Raw genomic sequence first — 24,443 nt, forward strand, 5'->3', positions numbered from 1 at the left:
AGAACTCAAACGACAAGTTCAATTTCGGCTAGAAATGTTTTGGTATATATCTTTTTAATGAGGAAGAGAGAACTAGGTAGATTCATATATTTTGTTACCATTCAGATTACAGAAGAGTGATCATTTATCACAAAGATGAAAACATCACAAACACAATCGTCTCGTCTTAACTACTGCCACGGTCTTAATTATTATCAACTTTTTATTTAACAGACAGAGATATACTATCACAAAAACCATAAAACTAAAAAAACTGTAGAAAACAAGAGAACAAGAGAAGCTGCTCCACGAACCGCTGTCGAACGCACATGTCCATAACCAGGACCCCCAAAATAGAAGTGATTGCCACAAGCTTCTGTGTTCGACTTCGTTATTGTATACAAATCTTTGTGGTCTGCTTGCATGTTGAAATCATCCACTGGTTGAAGGGAATTGGGTTCTTCGGCGATGCTGAGGTTACAGAAATAGGCAGATTTTCTGTAACCTTTCTCAGCATACTCCCCGGATCCCATCTGGGTTATTGTGCTCAGGCCAGAGATGTTTGGTATAAGATCTCTCCGCCCCACTCTACCATTGTTGCATGGTCAGACATATTGGTGAATAGCTCGGCCGGCCAATACCCGACCGGTTCAAAAGTGACGACCCCAACAGCCAACCACCAGTTGCCAGATATAGGATCCTGCAATTTTTAATACGGTAGGTCGCTATGTATATAATTAAACCAAACAAATTTAACTTCAGATATTTTTCCTTGCCATTAAGAACAAACACTTTTTGATCAAACACGACATTCATTACTTAAGATAAAATCGTTCACTAGATGAGAGATTGTTAATCACGGCTAGGATGACTTCATCACATAGTCAGCCTCACCTTTAGGCAGACTGGGAGTAAAAACAAAAGATATAAGAGGATCTAGAGTGATGGAGATCAGTAAAAATACCAAACAAAGGCTGGGTCAAGATTCTATCCATTTCACGGGGTTGATGAAAGTGAGAAAATCCAAGAGAATCATTAGAGAATTAATGTTTTTTTGGATTCGGGACTACATCATGGACTACGTCACAGAATCCGTCAGAATTTTGTCAGTATTTGGTGATAGAAATTAAACAAAATTGAATAACTTAATCCAAGACAATAATGTTATATTAGGAAAAGGAAATATCATTTTTATGGAATTATGAAACTTGATAGGTTCCTGAGAATATTACTTTCATGGTTTATGTAAGTTTTCCTGAAAATATTAATTTCATGGTGTATGGAAGTTGTAAATATTTTGAAATAGGTTTATGGAAAAAGAAGAATGCCCTAATTCAACTAGTTTAATGTAATAGACTCTTACTATATAAGGGAAGCTCGTGTGTTCTATTATCTTTTGTCCAAAATGGTCCTATGTGACCGGGCCTTTGAGACCAAGCCGGCTTGTGGCTTTGAGAGAGAGAGAGAGAGAGAGAGAGAGAGAGAGAGAGAGAGAGAGAGGAGAGAGAGAGAGAGAGAGAGAGGTGTTATGTCTTTGTATTTAAGATTATAGTGAATTGCCTCATTTCGAGATCCCAGGGACGTAGTCATTCTAGGTGAACCCTGGGTAAACAATACTGGTGTCTATTTTTTATGTTTATTCCGTGTTCTTCTTCTGTTCTCCATAGTTCTATAAACTTTCATACTTTTCTAACTTACGTCGCCGAGTCTGTAAGAGAGTGTGTCAAAGTCTGTGTGTTTGATTCTTGATACCAAATCAAACTGTTTTCTTCCTCCATTGTGTGGTTGAGTTTTCCCAATTATGTTTGAAAAAGCAGCACATATATCGCCAAACGAACAATCAGGGCCTCAGCCATTAACACCAAAGAGAAGTGAAAGATTACGGGAAAGGTGATCTGCAGAGGATTAACTTGAAAAATACCTCCCAACCTCACTCAAACAGAGAGCCGCAAGTGTATGGGTGGACTGGCTAGTTACATCCTGAGCAGTAGGACTGAAGTTTTGTTTATCTATTCATGGTTAATATCTCCATCATACTGAATCTCCACTTCTTGGATCCATGAACCTAATCTTGACGTTCCTTGTAAAGGAGGTAAGGTCCTAAGACAAGGTTCAGAAATACGGTCTAGAGCTGAGTTGAGATGGAATAGGATCCTGAATTTGACGGTAATTTGTAGGGTATGTTTTCTGAGAGTCTTTATGGCCAGAGTTGTGGGGATGATGATTCATGTTGTCCTCTCCTGTCTCGGGAGGGGAAAGAATTATGATTTGGACGTTGTTGTCCTCTCTTGTCATCATGTCACCTTTATCAGATTCATTGTGTTGGAGCGCAATAAGTTGAGTGATGATCAAGTCATCTATCCTTAGGGTGAAGATCCTGCATGGATCGAGATGGAAAATATCTTTCCTCGTGGACAGGGAAAAAACACAAGTGAGCATTATTTTTCAAATGTAAGGTATCCAGATTCCAAAATAGTAACCTCGTTAGTCGGCAATGGAATCTCCATCTTCGTCTCCAGAGGAAGAAGGCCATTAATATCCACTCTGATTCTTGCTTCATCCACTTCTCTAGCAGACATATGATCGAGTTCCTTTCTGATCGTAGAAATTTTTCCATTGGTAATGGCCTTTGTTGAGAACCATCAAGAAGAAGTCCTCTTCAAACTGGAAAGGAACATGAAACTTATCTTTTCCCAAGACTCTGCATACCACTCTTCCCTCGCCATTCCACACATGTGGTAAAAATTCAACAACACCTCGCGGTAGTTGAATGAGGGGGTTGGTTAATTTACCAATAATGCTGTGATTGTTTGTAAGCTATAAGTTTTAAATTATCACTACCACAGATGTTTCATCGGAGGAGAGGGAGAAGCTACCATTTTTCCTTATCAGAGCAAGAGAAGTGGCAGGACATCATACACAAGCTTGAGGAGAAAACCCGACTTCTAAAGTAGAGGAGTTTTAGTCAAGATTATACTACTCAGAACCTGAGGGAGAAATCGGCCAATATACCACTGTGTGAAGAGTTGGAATCGTGTTTGTATAGAAGGTTATATCAGCCTAAAGTGAAAAGAATCGTCAGTATCCAGCAATACTGAAAAACTATAGCACAATAGCTCCAACCTACGAGACACCGGGAAGCTAGGAACAACACCATGAGGTCTGAACGGAAGAGAAACAGAGTAGGAACTACATAGGGGAGGACTGGCTGATCCACCAACAAGGGTTGAGAGTTGAACCCGGTGGAAGAATGAGCGAAAACGTGAAAACAAGTAGAAAAGCAAAACCAGCAGCTTAATACCAGTTAACTCAAGACTTTCTCAGAGAAAGTGCTTGGGAGTTGGGAGCTTTCAAAGTTTATTTGGGATATAACCTAGTCTTTGCTTCTTGTTGGTTGATAAGAACAAACACTTAAAAGGTCAAAGAAAGAAAAGAACAAACACTTTATTTTTACTCGACCGGCTGTTCACTTCTTCCAAGTTTTATTGGTTTAATTCTTTATAAAGTTAAATCAAAATTTATTGAGTTTTTAATTTATTATTTTCTTTATATCACCAGAACTTATATAATATATAACAATTTTTTCTTACAGACATCTACGATTATCTTTACATTTGGTTATCTTTTTTATTTATCACTATATTTTATTTCTCTAATTACCATATTTTAGACTAGTTTTTTTCGGTTTATTTGTTAGCTGTCAATTTTGATATTAGTTAATATATTTATAATGTTACTAAAAGAAATTTTATATTGCCTAACCTTCCAAATCTGGATGGTGATACCAGACTGGTCGCCTCCATAGGTGGACGTGCGGCTAATGGCAGCCTCCAATGCGATCCTGCTACTCGTCTGCAAGAACCCTGGGCAACGGAGGCTGTAGCATCCCGAATAATATGCATCTGTCTGCAATTTTGTTTTGTGAAAAAAATTAACAAATGTAACTTATTATTTGCTTCTTCGTTTGAGATAAAATATATATTCATACCGAAAAAAACATAAGCTTTTGCATTTTCTAATTTATAAGTTATGAACTTAATATTTGTTTTAAATGTTCAGATCATATTTACAAATTTCAATTTGAAATTAGCATATGCTTCAGATGTACTGCCATTTAAATTTTTTTAGTTATATAAGAACCGGGATGGCAAGTCACCTAACTAGTTAAATAGTACTTGCTAGCTACCTGTAGGTTGTATTTTAAAAGCAAAAATAAATTGAAATGAAACTTACAGTCCAATATGTAAACAGTCGTGGTTGGGCATCACCATACTTACTCGGGAAAACCTAAATAGTACAAGTGTTGCAATAGTTAGTCATTTGCTTACAGAAATTTTAATTAGTTTATGGTTAGTCACTTGAATATATGAAAACATTTAAATGCCCATTTTTAATAATCATCTACGTACCTGCCAACCCACCTCAATGGTGTTGAGGTCGTTGGTCTCGTAACTTCCTGACGAGAGCCAAATCTGGGCTAAACTAAAGTCGCCCGATGCCTGAACGATCGGATCCCAGACATTTATGGTAGCTTTGGTACCATAAATTTTCGGTTTGCTGTTGACGTACGCGGTTGCATACTATTATTGTTTTAGACCAAAAAGTACTAATCAGCAAGCAAATAACATTACATGTATATCACTAACAGATTATTACTTGAATTATTTTTTTATTTATTAATTGTTTAATAACATATTGGGTATATAGATGATCCGGGATGGTTTTAGATTTTCTTATAATCTCCACTTATTCAGTCACTAATTTTTAAAATGTTAAAAAATTATTTCGTTGGACCTAGTTTTTGTTAAAAATGTTGGAAATCTATTGGTATATATTCCATTTAATCAAATTTAATAACTTATTTTCCACTCCCTTTCTTCGGCCTTATTTATTTAATTTCCATTCCCTAAAATATATTGCTTAAAATGTATTCAATAACAATGAATATATTTCTCCTTCACATGTTTTTTTGTTCACTTATATATGTAGACAGTAAGAAAAAATATATAATATGTAGATATTAAGAAAAAGTTATAAATTGTAAATATTAAAATTAGTTACTACAAATTTTATATTTTTGGAAAATTGATGTTATATATGTATGAATGAACTGCATAATTACTATCACTAATACTAGATTTTAAACAATAGTTTGATTTATAATTTTAAATGCCGAATATGTTATCTATTTATGGATCTATGATGGTATAATATTTCTTAATGTATGTCATAATTAAGAGTACTGTTATAATTTAATCAGATAGAGCCCCAGGTAAATTTTTCTTTCTAGATTTACCACTTTTAACGAAAATGATTTAAAATTTTTAACTTCATGATTGTGGGAGCAAATAAACTGACATCTGTCGCAAGCTAGGAAATCGATGTAGATACGTAGATACGTAGAACAGGTTTTGTCTCTGACGAGGAAGAAATACGATTTAAGTATCGTCTTTGATTTCCGAAATAAAGAAGAAACAAAAAATAATTTTAGGCTCAAGAAGTGAGGCAAAGGAAACCTATGATTTTAGATTAAGTTAGTGATTCCTATTAAGAGTTTCTTTGATGGAAAATACTAAAGTATACGCCTTATATTTGAAACTTATGTTTTAGTTTCTACAAATAATTTTACTTTTAAATTATTTTTAAATGCTCATAAATGTTATTAATCACCCACTAAATTCGTTACGGTAGTTCCGAAAGTTATTTCTTAAAATCGTTCTATTTTTTTTTAACTTCATACAACTAACGATTCAAATAAACGGAAATAATTTATCTAATATGTTTATCATCCTTCATAATTTTGTGTAAATGTTTTTTTTTTAACATAATTTTGTGTAAATGTTTTGAAAAATAAATTATTAGGTACTGGCCTGGTGTCCACGAGTGGCTCTATCTGCAGCGGCATTGGGAGAAACTGTCTCATTCTTCTGAAAAAGGGTGTCTTCAGACCTTCTTACAGGAATAGATCCTCGGGGACACGCTCTACTCCTCCTGTGCCACACTTGCCAAGCAGAATTTTCTTCTTTTTGTACCATATGACCAGTTGGTGTTTCCTGCATCATAAAATCTATAGTTTAGACGACGATCCTTTTAAAAAAAAAGACAAAATGGAATGTGTTTAGGTAGTGGTTTTTAAATTACATAGGTTAAAAACGAAAGAAAAATGGATTAGAAAAAAGAAAAGAAAAGAAAAACCTGGATTTTGTGTTTTTGCAGGAGAGGATGTTGAAGAGCAAGTTGATCGTTTATCTTCACGCAGACGATCAGGTCCCCATCCGGGCTCTATTCAGTCAAAAACATATAGAAAGTTAAATATATTATGTTTATAGTCAACCAGAATCAAACTATGATACTTACGTTGATCGTCAAAACTGGAGTTGGGGTAGACATGGCAACAGTGACACAAATAACGTGAGCCAACGTGAGATACTTGACAAGTTTAAGAACTGATTTGGGTTTTGCTCCTAGTAAAAATTTGATTCAAGTGAAAACAAGAACCCTTAAACAGTTTTAAAAAGGTGATTAAAGAATAAATAAAGATATAATTAGTTTTAAGCTTATTAAATGGAACATACTTTCAAGGCCACCGAGCAATTCGACCGCGTGAACGAAACAGCCATGAAGAGTAGTGGTCCATCGCATCCGAGCTCCCATGCTTCTCCTAGCTTGGGATAATGATGCTCGTAACTAGGGCTTGTAAAAATTCACTCATTCACTCATCATTTCCTCCTTGCAGATTATTTGGACTTAACTTTAGGCCAATATACTTTATTTTTATATTGTGTTACTTTTTACTACTAAGTACCAGTCATTGTCAAACAAACTAGCGGTGGTTGTTCAATTATTAATTAACATACTGTAATCGAATCATTTCACACAAAAAGATTTAATTGATGTATATTAATTCCCTTGTCTCTGTTTGGCTACGTTCTTAGTTAGTGATTTGTTGTTTTCCTTACCTCAGAAGGCTCATTTCTTTGTAAGAACAACTGTATTGCACTAGTAACTAAAATGGCGCTGTAGATTAAATGTTTAAGAGAAATTAATTCATTTATAAGTTGACAAGTGTGGTTAGGAGTGTCACATGATATCGCAATGAGATATTTTCATTGTCTCTTTGTTCATATTTTTGCTTTAATTTTTTATTTTCTTTTATTACCTTAATACTCTTAGAATTAGAGTATCTATGAATGGAATTGGTCTAAGGGGCACACTATTGTTTGGTCTACATGTCAAACACACAAAAAACTAAAAAAATACAAATATCCTAACCCTTGAATACCAAGTTTGCATAGGTGAATGTACACATGCATATAAACCACACGTGGTAGAAGTTATGGTAAATCAAATCTGAAAATGCTAATTGCAAATGCAAGATATCATCATCTAGTGTATGCTAGAAAGCTTAAATGGTGGAACCATAAAGATGTAAAAATATTATAGAATTGTATACATGTAATAAATAAAACTTCAATCAAAATGCAAACTGTCATAACAAAAAATATTGCATGCCAGTTAAGCAACAGTTAGCCGGTGCCACAGAAATGATAAAAATTCTTCATGTGTTTAAAATAATAAAAGTAAACTGCTCATTTTCTTTCTACTAGTAAGTAATAAGTTGATGTCAGTTACAAAAAAAAAAAAAAATTGATGTTATTCCAGTTTTTGATAGAGCAAAAATTTAAAAAATGATATCTAAATTAAAATATTGAATTATTGATAGTTAGTTAAGTTGAGTTAAAATATTATATTTAAACAATCGATAGTTACTTTTATTATTTGAACTTTACTTTATAGAATCTTTTTTTAACAACTATTTTTATAGAATTTAAAGAAGAAAAGTGTAAAGGAGAAAACACTTGCCCAACTTTAGATCAATATTAATGCTTTTAGTTTTAGGGTGCACTTTTGTTGTAGAGTTCCTCGAACAACGCATCTGACTGCACAAAATAAGATATATAAAAAACATTGCATCGACTGCATAAGACAAAAAATCATTTATTATTCCAAGTAATCCTGTAAAAGTTTTAATAGAAAGCCTTTAAAAAAAAAAGTAATCCTGTAAAAGTATCCTTTCAAAGTCTACCATTCAATTTAATACTTCGAAACCAAAAATTCAAGTCATGTTCCGTGAGCATGATGTTGATTTCATTTAGCGGTCAGCAGCGGTTCTTTATACAACGTCACAATTGACGACTCACGAGTGCTTGATATATTTCTAGGCAGGTTATCCATTTTTGGAACATGCATAAAATGGAAACCTTGACCAGAAGTAGCAACTGCAGTCCACGCTTTATCTTTAATTATTGTTTATTTAGCTGGTTTCCTTTAATCTTTTAATAAAGGATACTATCTCTATGACCCTCGGGCCTCTGCTATGCAACCAAAAACGTACACGCTATGTTTTATGAGATCCCATGTTTTATTGGTCTCTCTTAGGTTTTGCAAAAAGATATCACTGAATAAAACCAATTCAACCAAAAATAAGAAATAAATGTAATTTTTTTTACAAAAGCTAAATCCCCACAATAATAACACAAGTAACTCTCCAGAACATAACACATCAGATTTTTAGAAGCTTGTGAGATTGCCATGTCAATAAATGAAAAAACTATGAAAACCAATCAAATCATTTCGTTTCTACACATCAGTTTTGTCTCGTGTTTTGTCTTTTCTTCTTTGTTTGTATCACCACTTTCACTTGTCTAAGATTTACGATCAGAAATATTGAAAATCAGATGGGCTTCTACTGCTACTGTGCGGTCTCCTTTTCACGCCGTAAGCCCCCTCCTCATGCCTTAACCACCGTATACGTCGCCATCGATCAGATTGATTGAAAGTGGGGAAGGAAAACGCTTGGGACGCAAGCAAGAGTGGATGGTAATCTGACTTGCTCGGATCTCGATTTTGGTGGTTGGTACCGCTCGGATGGTATCATCGGTGGATTGTGAAGATTCGTGGCGTCGAGTGATGGTGAAGACCGGCAGCTCTGACGTCGCTCCTTTCTCCTCCACGTCTCGGTTCTGCCGCATAACACCAACAAGAGCAAAGATGAGTCTATGGACAGCAGATGCGGTGGATCCAGAGGTGATTAGTTCGCAAGAAGAAGGTGGTGGTGACGATCTGAGACAAACACCACATCTTTTCCTCACACAAGAAAGAGAAGAAGATTTGAAGGAAGAACCAAGAACAATACAAAGGCTGAAGAGGGGAAGAAGAGAAGATAATACGAAGAAGTGGTTAGAAGCATTGGTGATTACCACACAAGGAAGATGACGGTTTGGCTTTAGGTAGAAGGAGATAGATATACTTATATAATTTATACACGTGTTAGGTTAACGTGAATAAGAAAAATTGAGCTTTGGTTTGATAAAAGAAATTAATTAGATAAACCAAACCGGTTTTAGTAAACCAAAGCGATTAGATGATGTTGAATCTGATATAAATGTTGATTTTTAAAGAAAAAAACAGAAGACGAGAACCTGTTTTTATAACCGGAAGGAACCTATTAGATTTATATAACTAGGAGTTTTAACCGCATTTGCGGGCTTAACAATTTTACAAAAAAATGTACATGAATATATTATCAAATCAAAATTCACTAAAATAAAGTATTCTTATGCTTTTGAAATATTTAATAATTAGTTAAGAATTAAAATTTATCATACGATTTTTTTCTATTTTAAGAAAACATCTTTCGTTATGCAGAATAAACTTAAAACATTCGTATATACATAAAATTATATATGTGGATTTATATTTATTTTTAAAATCTTATGATGTACAATATTTATGGATAACATAATATAGAATCTTTTAGATAATGATGATTATCAAGTTAATGAAATTTTTAAAATTTCTGAATAATATATATTAACAAAATTATCGAATTATCTATTAAAAATAATAAAGACTTTAACGCTTTATGGATTAAAGTGAGAACAAAAAAGTCACTTCACATAATAAATATAAATACTTTTAATTCTTTGCTATATAGCCAAACTTTATTATAAGAAGATATTGAAATAAAGTCGGTTTGATATTACTAAACCAAATATAATATAAACAATAAATAGATATTTTAGTTATACTTAAATAAATATAATATAAATTTAATTATGACATTGTGGTTATAGTTTTTAGTTATTCTCAAGATAAATATAAAGATAAATTATAAAAAATAATTAAAATATTTATTAAGATTAATTATTGAAAATAAAATATAACTAAACATAAATTACGGGAACCATGACAAATAAGCAAAAAAACTAAAATTATGGAGAGTATGAAAAGTAATCGGTTTGATATTACTAAACCAAAGATAATATAGACACACACACATATATATATATATATATTTTAATTTTACTTAAGTAAATATAATATAAATATGACATTGTGGTTAGAATTTTTTTGTTATTCTCAAGATAATGACAAATATAAGCAAAATCACTAAAATATATATATTAAGATTAATAATTAATAAATATGACTAAACCTAAAATTACAGGAAACATGACAAATATAATATAAAAATTATATAATTTTTTAATTTTACTTAAATATATATATATAAATTTAAATATGACATTATGATTAGAATTTTTAAGTTATTCTCAAAATAAAGATAATGATAAATTATAAGTAAATCATTAAAATATTTACTAAAATTAATAATTAAGAATAAAATATGAATAAACCTAAAATTATAGAAAACATGACAAATAAATAAAAAACCTAAAAATATGGAGAAGTTGACACATAAGCCAAATCACTTTTTAAATAAAGTATAGATTTGATTTTGGATAACAAAAGAAAATTTAATTTGGAAACAGATTATAGTATTATTAGATTTCATCATTGTGGATCGGAAATATGTTTGATGAACTCTTCATTTTTTCCACGTACATCCGAAATATCAAGCTTGGTGGCAAATAACAATGACACCAGTGAATTATTATATTTCATCATTTCAACAAGTGTTGGGATAATAACGACGATACTGGAAAAATGCTGGATAGTTTTTGATTCCAAGATTTGTTAACCAAGATCCAATTAGGTTTCACTCAGAAATTTTTGAAAAAACCTATTGCAGTCTCACTAAAAAACTGTTTATTTTTTTGTTTCTTGGGATATCATAGGCTGAGAATGAGCAGATGTCTGATATAAGCAAGAAACTTAGGTTTTATGTTAGATGGTTCCAACAAGTAAGTGGAATCTATGTATAAAAGAAAGAAAATCTGTGTTATTCTTTAGAATCTGCACAGAAAGATGCAGTGCACATCAATGAGTTATCTTCTACAATGGGTAATTACATCACAAAACCTTTGAGGTTGGAGAAGAAAAAAACTAACCTAAGAGATTATAGACTAAACATACTAAAATACATAATTTGATGCTATGTCCGAATATTGAAGAGACAATCCCGCAGCGTAGCGCGGGTAATTATCTAGTATTTATAATTTCATAGAATTGTGAAAACTTTATTTGGGAACAAATTTTTTTCATAAACATCATTTATTGAAAATGGAGTACTAATATATTGTCTTTTTTTGGCAACCTTCCTGTGCAACTTACTACTCCATCTGTTTCATAATAAGTGTCACTCTGAACTCATTTTCTTGTTATACAAAGAGTGTCACTTTACAATTCCAATGTAAATTATACTAACTTTCAGCTGAAAAGTAATTGCAAACTGCATTGATTTTATAAATAATTTTATTTATCTAAAATACTATTGGTCAAAGAGGTATAATTAATTACAATTTACATATATTTCAACAACTTTCTTAATCTGTGTGAAAATATTACAACGACACTCTTTAAGAAACGGAGGGAGTAATATATTGTGTAAGTGGAATCCCTTTAGTTCAGAGTTTGACAAAATATTATTTAATTCGTTTAAATTAAAAGTCTAGAATATAAAGTTGATTAAAAAATCTACTATACGAATCCCAGAAAATGTAATAGGCAAACTTACTGCAAATTTTAAGTCTGGTATAAATAATACTGTTTGTCGTAGTGCTGCAATGCATGTAAAGTTTGATAGTTCTCAAAGTTGAGAGATTTTTAAGTTAAGTAATTTTTTTTTAAAGTCAAGTAAATTTAACAGTTATCGTATGAATTTTCATCAGATATTTAGTATTGACTCCCATTAATTGTTATTAACTATTTTAGAGTTTTAAAAATTTTTACTCGAAAATGTTTCCTTAGAAGGTAGTAATACATACAAATTTTACTAAAAATTTTCAAAAACATATTGGGAAAATAGTTTTTTTTAGTCCAAACTATAATAACTATGTCATATTAGGCTAATTTCATATACTTTATGTCCTATTAGGCTAAAATTTTCAAAATGGCAATAATGCCTTTAATTTCAATTAAAAATTTGAAATTACAATTAACAAAAAATTGTAAAATATTAAAATATAATTTTAACTAAAATATTAAAAATCCAAAAAGAAGTTTTTAAAATCACATTTTTTCTAAATAGATTTTTTTAAATCATAATTTTTTTTCTTTTTTCTACATCCATCCTTTTTTAGATCACGTTTTTTTAAATCACGTTTTTCTTTTGAAAAATGTCAAATTAATAAAGATAAGAAAACTGAATATTTCCAAAATTCTCTTCCCATATTTTTCAGAACTGATTATCTTTATCTGTAGAATCAGTATTCTACTTTATATAGACTACATCAAATATATTTGAAATCGATTTCTATTAGTTTTAGATCTATAGTAAATGTGTAAATTCTGATTTCTACATGCTTTAGATTTATAGTAATGGGTAGATTTTGATTTTTACAGATTTTAGAACAATATGTTAAGAGTGGAATGTGTATTCCAAACATTTTTAGATTACTATTATTTACGTACAACATGTATTCTAAAACTTAAGTTTACCCCCTAAAATAAACTTTTAAATTCACCTCATTTTCCATGATTTGTAGATAATTAAATAAAAAGTTAAATTAAATATAAATAGTTAAAAAGAGATGCTAACTCCACAAGCTAAACCCTAAACTTAAATTTTAAATTTTAAACCCAAATTCCAGACCTTAAATCTAAATTATTTACCCTAAACTTAAATCCTACACCCTAAACCCAAACCGTATACCCTAAACCCAAATCGTATATCCTAAATCTAAACCCTATATCCTAAACCCAAATCCTATACCTTAAATCCAAATTCTATATCTTAAACCCAATTTTTATACCCTATATACATGAATACTAGACCCTAAATCCCAATTGTAAACCCTAAACCTAGATGCTATAGGGTTTGAGTTTATGGTTTACGGTTTGGGTTTAGGATCTAGGATTTGGGTTTAGGGTATAGGATTTGAGTTTCGGATTTACTGTTTAGATTTATGGTCTAGGTTTTGGGTTTATGGTATACAGTTTCGGTTTATGATCTAGGATTTGAGTTAAAGGTGTAGAATTTGGGTTTAGAATTTAAAATTTAGGCTTTAGAGTTTAGCTTGCGGAGTTAGCGTTGCTAAAATTAACATATTTTTTTAAAGTTTTTTTAATTAATTTAATTTTTTATTTAATTATCTATATGGCAGTTTGATTGGTATTAGAAGGTGGAATGAATTTAAAAGCTTACTAGGTGTTTTCCTGCACCATGTGCAGTAAAAAAATTTTAAAATACTTTTTAATAGATAAATATAAATTATATTTAATTTTTTATTAATATTATAAATTTTCTTTTTTTATCAATATTTTAATATAAATTTGATTTAACTGAACATTAAAATCAAGATAAAAACAATTTTGTTTATCTTGAATTATATTTAAAAATGTGCATGTATATATTTAAAATTATAATCTTAGGTAGATTTTTATATCTCTTTTTTTAATTAAATATATTAAATAAATATGTAAAAATGCATAATTGTCAAAAATTTAAATTAAACAATATTTATAAATATGTAGATATATATAAGAAACTAATGATTTTACGATTTAATTTGATTTTATGATTTAATTTTTATAATTTTCTAAAAATATGTATATATTTTTGAAATATTTTTAATTTAAATGATATTTCGAAATTTGAAATGCCATAATTGAATATATTTATTTTAATGATGATTTATGAGTTATTACCATATTTTAAAAAGTCCAAAAATATAAATCAACAATAAATGTAATATATGAGTTATTACCATATTTTAAAAAGTTTACCAAAAATATAAATTAACATTAAATATAATTTTCCATGTCATATTAATCTATAAGACATATCATCAATTTTAGTAGCCATATCACAATTATTAATCTAGGTGTTTTCTGCACCATGTGTAGTGATGAATTTTTTAAAAGTTAAATTTTATATTTTAAAATGTAATTTATTAATATTATATATTTTATTATTTTGACCAATAATTAATATAAATATCATTAATTAAGCATAAAATTAAGATAATTTTTTTATTTAAATTATATTTAAGAATGTATGTGTATATATATAAAGTTAAAATCTTGGATAAAAACATTATTTATTTCATTTGGTTAAATATATTAAATCAACTTGTACAAAATTACAAAAAATCATATAAAATTGTATAGTTATCAAAAATTAAAACTAAATAATATTTATATAATTTGTAAATGTATAAAAGAAACTAATGATATTACGATTTTTTTTTAAATTCAGAAAATTTAGAAAATTTTAGATAATAAAAATTTTATAATTATAAAGTAAAATTATATAATATTTCGAAATTCAAAATTTCATATTTTAATATATTTATTTTAGTGATAATTTATGAGTTATTACCATATTCTACAAAGTTTACCAAAAATATAAATCAATATTAAATGTAATATATGAGTTATTGTCATATTCTAAAAAAATTTCCAAAAATATAGTCAGCATTAAATGTAATTGTCCATGTCATATTTAACCATATGACATGTCATCAATCTTAATAGCCACGTCACAATTTTTTTTGTGAAAACGATTGTAGAGAAGACATGTGGCAAATCACTTCTCAAATATAGACTAGGGGATCCTAGGAGATGAACCTAAGTTTTATTAGTCATAGTCAGCTTAATTTTTAATTTTCTGTGCAGATACTTTGAAACATTTTTGGATTGAATTTATAATCAAGATGATTGGGTGTTTCTTGTCTTTAATACTTAAGATTTGCCTAAAATTTGTTACATGTCTATCCACGGTAATATTTTTATGTGTTAATTAATTTTATACCGTGTATCTTCTTAGTTATTAGCCTATCAAAATATATATTATAACTTCAAATTTATATTATGTTACAATGAATATCTTGACAACACATCTTTTTAGGTAATGTTAATTAATTTATGTAGGGGCTTATTTATGAAATAGCTAAGATAAACTGTTGTACATTTTCACCCAAAAATTTGAATATGTAATTAGGCTCAATTATCTTTTTCTTGTAAGGGCCCTGCGAAACTATGACTGTGCCGCGATGGCCCAATAAATAAATATAATGGGCCAGTCTGCAGGTGAATGGAAGCCCTAGCCAGCAGCCCCCATGGAATCATCTTGTATAAAAGCAGAAACCTAGATTCAAGAAACAAGTGACTGCGACGCCGGGAATCAGCAATGGGTATGTCCCTCTCTCTCTACATTCGTCTCCTTTTCTGTTGTGTTTCTGTAATGTTCAGTAGACTTTGGTGATATATGTGTTTCGTATGAGAATGCGATTAAGAGTTTTAAGAAATGTGATTTTGGTAACGATAGGGGCGTACAAGTACGTGTCTGAGCTATGGAGGAAGAAGCAGTCGGATGTGATGAGGTTTGTGCAGAGGGTTAGGTGCTGGGAGTATCGCCAGCAGCCTTCCATTGTTCGTCTTGTTCGTCCCACCCGTCCAGACAAAGCTCGTCGTCTCGGCTACAAGGCCAAGCAGGTACTCTTCTTGTTCTCTCGCCCTTTTATCATTTTAAATATATATGTGATTAGTTTTAGGTAATCTCGAACCAAGCCTTTGATTGTAACTAAGCTGGTCAAGCGGTGTCTTGACACGTAGGCATCCTCCTTTTTAAAGTAGATATGTCTGCGTTTACATGATAGAATACTTCCTGAGACCAGCAAAATCAATTCAATCTTCTGACCGAACAGCTCTTTATCTACTGTGGAGTCTGTTCTTGTCTAAGAGTGATACACTTTTTTTAATAAGCCGTGGATTAGTATTATGTTTGTTTTGTCTTGTTTTGCTGACCTCCGTCGATTCTTTTTGTTCAGGGGTTTGTTGTCTACCGGGTGCGTGTGAGACGTGGAGGGCGTAAGAGGCCTGTGCCTAAGGGTATTGTCTATGGTAAACCCACAAACCAGGGAGTGACACAGCTCAAATTCCAGCGCAGTAAGAGATCTGTCGCTGAGGAACGTGCTGGTCGCAAACTTGGTGGCCTTAGGGTCGTCAACTCCTACTGGCTCAATGAGGTAACGACCATTTACTATCCAGTATAGCATTCTCTGTTTGATAATATGACACCTCTTATACAATTAGACATTGGCTTGTGTATGTGTATCTCATACCGTAAACTTTTATTTCACATGCTGATATGATGGTTGATTAATGGTGGGCTTGTCTCTTTTATGTTCTCAGGACTCTACCTACAAGTATTACGAGATTATACTTGTTGACCCTGCACACAATGCCGTCCGAAATGATCCCAGGATCAACTGGATCTGCAACCCAGTGCACAAGCACAGAGAACTCAGAGGGCTCACCTCAGAGGGAAAGAAGAATCGTGGTCTTCGTGGAAAGGGTCACAACAACCACAAGAACAGACCTTCCCGCAGGGCTACGTGGAAGAAGAACAACTCGCTGTCTCTCCGTCGTTACCGGTGATCAACGTTATGTTTGGTTTTTTCTCGAGTGGTGTATCTTCTGTGTGGATTTATGTTTCAGAATTACATTGGGATGGAATACTTTTTTACATTTGGTTTCAATTTTTGAGTTCTTTGAATTTGACTATAAAGCTAAATTTCTCTTAGTTAGTACTTAATGTTGATTAATCGTACCGTATCATTTATTAGTCCCCAAGTAAACTGGAATTTTTCTTAATGATAAGCTTCTGGTTAGAGCCTTCCTTCAACGAAGCTGTCCTTTAAATTCTGAAGAACTTGACGGATTGAGTCTTCGTTTTGTTTGGAGTATTTCAAGCATATCAACTTTTGAGCTACTTTGTAAATCCTATGCGTTTCATGGTGCTTCTCACAGTTCAGCTCTATTCTTTTTATTTCCTGCGTAACATTCATTATGAACACAAAACTCATCTTGACCAAATTTTTTTAAGCAGACTGGTTGATGAATTAAGTTTATGTACTTTCAATTTAGTAAGTTTCTGGGGGAAGAATACCTTGTTTGTGATCCTTGAGGTTATGGTCCTAGCTGTTTCGATCACTGTATTAGGCAGACCAGCCACTTCGGCTAACAGAAGGCCGTAGTGAGGAACATGTAAGGTTCCATCTCGAAGTTGAAACTGATCAGTAAATGTAACATATTTAGCAGCAGTAGGTAGCTAAAACACCGAACCCATGCGAGTGGAATGAAGTTAGAACCTTGAAGTCTAGGCGATTGTCTCTGATGTCTACGTAGAAGTGAAGAACCTTGACATTAGGGTAGATGGTTGCCAACTCCGCTAGGCTGTCCATATGGGTTGCAAATACTGTGTACCTGAAAGTTCATTTGCCATCAAATTTACATTTACATTTACTTGTCAAGTACCTTTCAGCGGTCTGAAAATGAGATTAAAACTCAGTTAAATGCTTACGCTTTGAGCGATAAGAGATGCTCGCAGCAGCTCCATGCCATTGCTAACCCGTCTGAGGAAGAAGTAGCCCTCCCGAGTTCGTCCATGACTATCAAACTCCTACATTTTCAGGCGTTCACAGGATATGAAACCGAGTGGGAGGTTCTTCATTTGTGTCAATGCTTTCACAAATACTACCTGTTGGAGACATTCTGCATTATGAAAGCGGTCTCTCTCATCTCTGTCATAAACTGCACGACATTGAAATGTAAAAATTGATATCTACAGGCTCTCAATATGATATAGAACCCGTTGGCATTCATCACCATGCTAAATCCTTGGAAACTATAATAATCATCTACCAGTGTGGGAGAATTTAGAGGTTTACCGTGCTTGAATTTGACTCAAGGTTATCCATAGTCCCCATTCTTGTGAATATGCGGTCCACCACACGCATAGTTGCAAAGCGAGCTGGGACATAGCAGCCAATCTGAGCAAGAATGACAACTAGACACACCTGTTGGAGATAGGTGCTTTTTCCGCTCCTTGGGATATGGAATGCAGATACAGACGTGAGCCGATGAGAATGTTTTTGGACAATTGATCAGCAATTGAGAAAATAAAGCAAGAGCTCCCTTACATGTTTGGACCCATAACTACCAACATGTTGCTTGCTTCTGACATGAAGATACTATTAGGCTGCAAAGGGTAAAATCTGTGAGTTAAACATGCACGTTCACATGGCCAAAAGAGAAAGATTGTAAACGGCAGAACACATAATATGTGATTCCATAGATTTCATGGCCGCCAATGTTAGTGAGAAAAAGAATATCAGATACTATCTTCAAGATTTGCCACCAAGATCATTTCTCAAGAATAAATCGAGGGATGATAGTATCATGAGAAATTGAACGAACAACTTACAACAAAGTCATTGTGTATGCTTTCTAGGATTGGATGCCTTCCAGCGTCAATTGCCAGTGGGCCACTATCTGCCAAACAGTATACAGACAAGTAAATTCCAAAGAAACGATTGATATCATTTCACTTAAGGTGCCGTGTATAAAAGATGTTGCACAATCTATTTCCTTTAATTTTTACTATGCTCAAGTATCATTCAATAATCCTTTAGAGCTAAGGAGCATATGAGGATATGATGGTAGGTTTTTGAGGAAAGATAGTGAGAGACAGACAGCTACCTGTTAGTTCTGGTCTCGAGTATCGATCAACTGGCTTTGTGGATATTGAATGAGCAAATGAATTAACAATCATATCTAGGAGACATAAAACTTCTGCTAGGAGGGTGAGGGCAGAGACATCTTCCCTTATAGCATCCATAAGTGCTACATACATATAGTTATATTTCGTGTAATAGCCATAAACGAACTAAGCCTGATAGGACTGTAATAAATCGTGTTACAGCATATAGTTGTGAGCAATGTGCAGTTATCAACCTTCCAGGCATATTTCCGTTCGAACGAAACACTCTCCAGCGGCAGACTTATTCCTGACATTCAACTGCACAATAGATCAATATACAATTGATTTTAATGAAACAATATGTCAGGTAGAATCTGGAATATAGCTTTTTATTGTGCAAGATAGGTGGGCTCATTCTTCTCATATCAAAAACATCCATGGTGTTCATGTCTTGCCGGACTAAAATTTTGAGAGGGGAGTTTTGTTCATTTATTATCATTTGCAGGAAATACTGGAACTGTATATAGATAGCTATAGTGTGAGCCTGAACTATATTACTTTCTGAACAGCTAAAATGATTAAGCACCCAACAGAATCACACATGGAAACGACACATCTGAAATTGTGATGATTCAACTTACAGAGGCTAGTTCCAGACTTGAGCAATGAATGTTTTTCCCATGTTTTACAACCTGAATTACATACCACGTTCAGGAAAAGTTAAGACAGGAAAACCATACATATAGACAGAACAGTGGAAGTGCGTTTTTGACCTGAGTAAATTTGCTTGGAAGTTTTCCCTGAACTTCCTTCTGCGAAATCCTAAAAAAGAAGCCCTGTCTGTTGTTGAATGGGAGTTTTAGATTTGGCAAGTTGAATTCCTCACGATACTTGCTGGCCAGATTATGTATCGCTGCCAGTGTTTACATGATTTTAGACTAGCAGAACAGATTTGTAAAAGAAAAAAAATCAGTGATGACACAAAGTGAAGCATATTGTTGATTCCACCTTCACTAGTATCACAGAAGGTTCTCCTTGCCATATCCAAAAATCCATCAATACCAGCTTTTAAAGCAAAACACTGCTGTGAGCGGGCAACAAAAGGAACTCGTGCATGAAGAACATCATCATCAATCACTTCCCCGACTCTGAAACAAAAATACGATAAAGAGTCTAGTTATTTCAAAACTCTAAACTTTAGTAACCTTATAAGTAGGAAACGGAAAGCTAGAAACGAAGCTCATAGTTAATGCCAACTGCTAGACCCACTAGTGGCGTACCTTTTTCTGATGGAAGCATATTTATCATTTTCACACACAGTCTTGTAAATATTACTAAGGAGAAAACACTTTGCATCCTTTAGAGCCTGCATTGGACAGAGTGCGACTAAGGTCAGGAGTCGATCATAGACATAGTTGTCAAGTAAGATAACAAAATAAGAAAGAAAAAACACCATAGCAAGTAGAGGCAGAGCATCCAAGGCTGTCTTCAGTAAAATAATGCTAGAAATCATGTTTTGGCTCCTTCTGGTATTATCAAAACCTAGGACCGCTTCTGTGACTTTCTTTGGCTTGAAGCAGAAATGACAAAGAACACGATCTGAAAGTTGTGGGCGATAGAAATCTCTTGAAATTATGTGATTAAAAACCAAGCTTTTATTGGAGGCAACTACAAGATTTCATGATATTCTCACTTTGCTTACCAGTCTCTTTTGGAAATTTACGTAAAACTTGTGAAAGCCCATAGAATAGTTGTTCATTGCTCATCAGCTCATCCTGCAATTAACATAATAGTAATTTTAAGAAGCTCTACAATGACTTAGCCCTGTATATCAACATCTCAACCCTTAACAGAAATCGAACGGTATATTTTAAGAAGCTCCGCAGAAAATATGACAACCAGATCAAAACAAGATACTAACCAAGCAGTCCAGGCGAGTGTTAATAGTTTCAATATCTTTCAGGGGCTGCAACAAATTGGCACGAAGAAGCCTAGTCCTAACCAACAAATCAGGCATGACATAGAATGACTAGTGAGTTAAATGAACAATGAAACATAAAAATCATGGAAGAACATTGCTATGAAGATTACAATTTGAATTCTGAAATACCAAACTCATATACAGTATTTTTGGCAAAGAGAAAGTAATAGTTAAAAAAGAAAGTGTTTCCAGATACCCGCCAACTGTTTTTGTTGTCTTTAACATCTGGAACAGACTCCTCTTCTTATTGTTAGTGCCCAAAAGAGCATTATGGAATGGATCAATGATTTCCAGATTCTCAACACTACCATCAAACCAAGGAAACAATTAAGCAATTCTCTATTATTCAATGGACTTAGGAAGATAAATAATATCACAGTACTCATACCTAGTTGCATCGATATTCATGTGACTAAAGGATCCATTAAAGGTTACCTACACAGAGGCAGCACAATGAATAAAATGCCATCAGCAGAACCAAAGAAGAAACAGATGGATACCCAAAAACAAAAAGAAACAATGACTCATTTTGCAAGAAACTTTTAAATTACTTCATAATACACCTTATCTAAGCAGATAACTGAGAGCTGTATGAAAGAAAACACATACAGTGAGTGAGTGGTTCGTGACAATCACACCCTTTTCGGCCTCTATCCTGCTCATGACAAACCAAAACTCAGTATTTCAGAACCACAAAACTGATATGTACTGAAGCAAAAAAAACAGGATGTACACACCATTTGATTGTAGCTGCAGCAGCAGCTAGTGATAGATAATGCTGCTTATAGTAAGTGTCTAAACCAAGAGCCAAAGGTTCCTCTGCAGCCAAGTTTTGTATTAGCACGGCACCCTGAAACACATAACCCAAAAATCGCATATCCATTTAGAAACGCATGACTAGAAAGATGTAGACTATAAGAGAGGTTCATGGATATCAACCTTGGTATCATCAAAACAGCCACGAGCAAACACAACCTGCAAGAAGCGAATATATTCACAGTACTTAACTGATTCTCATGTAACACACACATTCATCTTCCCATCAATGGCATAAACTCTCTCACCTTTCTAACGGTGCTATAACATCTATCCACCAATTCAGAAACCCCAACCATGCCATCGGCTGCAAGTTTGTTGGGAGGAACAATAATCACACAAGGATCGTAGAAACGAAGCAGCGTCTTCGTGTTTTGGTATGAGCTGCTCGTCTCTATATACTGAGATAGATGCAGTGAAGCGGATCTTAAGTCAAACGCAGCCATTCCAACCTGATCCACAGAAATCCACAATACAATCAAATCGATGCGAATAACAATCAATATCCTTCGATTCCAGGAAAAAAAGAAAAATCGATGCGCTATAGTGGAGAGACCCTAAGAGGACTCAAATCGAATCTTAAGTTCCGCCGAAATCGCGACGATGAGAGAAAACGTACGTACCTCTTTGGCTCTGTTCTCGATTAGTCCAGCGACGAAGCTCGATCTCTCTCCACCGTCGTCTTCCATTTTCGCTCCACGGATGCTAATTTGAAAGTCGAGCGATTGGTGCTAGAGTTTCCGATAATGAAGGCTAAAGCGCGCCACTGTGAATTTCAATCAAATCGGTTTGGACTTTAACCATGCCGGTTTTTATTTCGAAAACCGGTTAGGGAAAAGGTTTATGCAAATCACTAGATTTTGACCCGCCCTTAAAAGGGCGGGTATATTTTTTGTTTGAAATTTATTTTTTGATATTTATTTTTTCTTTCTGATTATATATGTATTTTTTTCTAATCATATTTGTGTATAAATTTTAATAAAAATATATTTTATTAAGTAATAGCAATTTAAAAATAGATCCAGTATATACACGTTTAAAGCTGGGTTGCAGGTCGAACTCGTCCGCTGACCCGCTAACCTGCAGTTTTCAATTTTGTTTTGGTTAAAAATATGACATGTACAACCCGTAAACAAATAATTTGGTACACACGGATATATTTAAAGCTATATACTCAGTTTTCAGAATCTAGGGCGGGTAGATTTTTTAACCCGCCCTTTTAAATCAACTTTATTTATAGTGAAAATGTTAAATGTTGTGTGAATTAAATTAAAAACCATGATGAATTTGTTTAATCTGTAATATATAATAGAATGAGAAAATTATGAAACAAAAAAGATAAATACTATAAACAGTGAAAATTGTATAAGAGCATACTTCCAAAGAGCGGGTATATTTTCTGTTTAATTTTTCTTTGAAAATTTTTATTCTGATATTTATGTTTTTTGTAATCATATACGTGCCTAATCTTATCTTAATTTAATATAATTTTTAGTAACTATAGTAAATATATCAAGTTGCATAATTACATACTTGTGTCATATGTATTTAAGAAATTATTTTTAAATTTTATTTTTAAAGTTTGTAACATATTATATTTTATATTAGTTACCTAACATATTTAGTCAAGAATATTAATACCCAAAAACCATACTCGGAGTCGAACGAAAATCAATGTCACATACTATGTAAGACCTAACCTATATAGTCGAACGGTTCTTAAAATATAATATCCGAAAACAATATCAAACTTAACCCGCACCGAAAACCAAATATTTTTTGAAAATGTTTGAAAAACTTAGAATAAATGTAAATGGGTTAATATGATCACTAACTTTAAATAAAATCACATTTAATAAATATTAATTTAGTTAAAATCGTTAAACTAAATGAATTTATATGATCTTGATTTAATAAAATAGATTAGTAGGTTAATAGTCAAAACAAAAGGAAAGAATAGTTATATATCTAAAGGTGAAGAGGAGTAATATATAACAATTGACACAGATGTTAAATTATTACATTTAGTTTAGTAGATATAACCATCGCATATGGTGTGAACTAAAAAGAAGGAAAAAAACAATATTCATCACGGTGAATATATGTTTGGGAGTATTAGGTCCCGAAAATTTTGGAACAAAAGTAGCGGTTACAAACTTATTCTATTAGAAAAGGTAGTTATTCTATAGTTATATAAATATGTCGTGTATAACTTTTTTTTTTTTAAATGGACACAACTAATATCAACTGGTCATACTGAAGAATTAATAGAATAAATATTAGGCATATAGGTGAAGAATAGTATCTAAAATTCAGATTGACTCAGTGACCTGCAGGGCCGTGGACACAAATACTGTTATTTGTCTTATAACCGTTACTTAATCTGTACTCACCTCGTTTTTTTTAAGTACTCTTTATTGTCAAGTCAAGTATCAAGTATCAAGTTGTTGGATTTTGCTACTTGCAAATATAAGGCAAATAACAAGTATAAAAAAAATTAACGATTCGCCTTGATATTACTCATTATTTATTTTACGACTGAAAAATGATAACTAAACCATAAAAACCAAAGTTCTAAACTGATATTTCTATGTTGTAATAAGTAAATAGTATTTTCATATCGAATTATACATATTATATTCTTTTTTATATTAGGTGCAAATATTTTATTTAAAATAACTCTCATGTTTTTACCAAATCGAGTAAACAAAAAAAAAT

The 24,443-nt window shown here is 32.5% G+C and overlaps 3 protein-coding genes across 4 annotated transcripts; 1 reads left to right on the plus strand and 2 right to left on the minus strand.

Annotated features, from left to right (window-relative positions):
* Positions 1 to 226: 226 nt before the first annotated feature.
* LOC108820049 (uncharacterized) lies at positions 227 to 6,633 on the minus strand. Its single transcript, XM_018593039.2, is given in 9 exon segments — positions 227 to 544; positions 547 to 679; positions 3,742 to 3,885; positions 4,213 to 4,266; positions 4,389 to 4,559; positions 5,850 to 6,032; positions 6,175 to 6,261; positions 6,337 to 6,443; positions 6,555 to 6,633. Coding segments are annotated over 9 exon segments (1,275 nt in total). The 3' UTR covers position 227.
* An 8,843-nt stretch (positions 6,634 to 15,476) lies between these two features.
* LOC108818726 (60S ribosomal protein L15-1) lies at positions 15,477 to 16,969 on the plus strand. The gene is made up of 4 exons (XM_018591650.2): positions 15,477 to 15,578; positions 15,713 to 15,879; positions 16,215 to 16,412; positions 16,579 to 16,969. The coding sequence occupies exons 1-4, from the start codon at positions 15,575 to 15,577 to the stop codon at positions 16,822 to 16,824; spliced, it is 615 nt and encodes a 204-aa protein (XP_018447152.1). The 5' UTR covers positions 15,477 to 15,574; the 3' UTR covers positions 16,825 to 16,969.
* An 85-nt stretch (positions 16,970 to 17,054) lies between these two features.
* LOC108818725 (DNA mismatch repair protein MSH4) lies at positions 17,055 to 22,482 on the minus strand. 2 transcript variants are annotated; one of them, XM_018591649.2, is made up of 24 exons: positions 22,349 to 22,482; positions 21,974 to 22,177; positions 21,849 to 21,884; positions 21,647 to 21,759; positions 21,519 to 21,564; positions 21,298 to 21,344; positions 21,106 to 21,213; positions 20,850 to 20,925; positions 20,631 to 20,703; positions 20,382 to 20,527; positions 20,209 to 20,294; positions 19,937 to 20,076; positions 19,702 to 19,841; positions 19,570 to 19,620; positions 19,183 to 19,246; positions 18,928 to 19,071; positions 18,653 to 18,720; positions 18,369 to 18,427; positions 18,117 to 18,273; positions 17,927 to 17,979; positions 17,750 to 17,848; positions 17,538 to 17,652; positions 17,336 to 17,458; positions 17,055 to 17,219 (listed from the first exon to the last, which is right to left on the minus strand). In XM_018591649.2, exons 1-24 carry the CDS (start codon positions 22,412 to 22,414, stop codon positions 17,055 to 17,057), a joined length of 2,379 nt encoding a protein of 792 aa, XP_018447151.1. In that variant the 5' UTR covers positions 22,415 to 22,482. The 2 variants fall into 2 exon arrangements, with proteins under 2 accessions (XP_018447151.1, XP_018447150.1); XM_018591648.2 differs by having other exon boundaries at positions 20,622 to 20,703.
* Positions 22,483 to 24,443: the final 1,961 nt, after the last annotated feature.

This window comes from Raphanus sativus, chromosome 8 (genome assembly GCF_000801105.2).
Source record: "Raphanus sativus cultivar WK10039 chromosome 8, ASM80110v3, whole genome shotgun sequence".
In the NCBI taxonomy this organism is placed as follows: domain Eukaryota; kingdom Viridiplantae; phylum Streptophyta; class Magnoliopsida; order Brassicales; family Brassicaceae; genus Raphanus; species Raphanus sativus.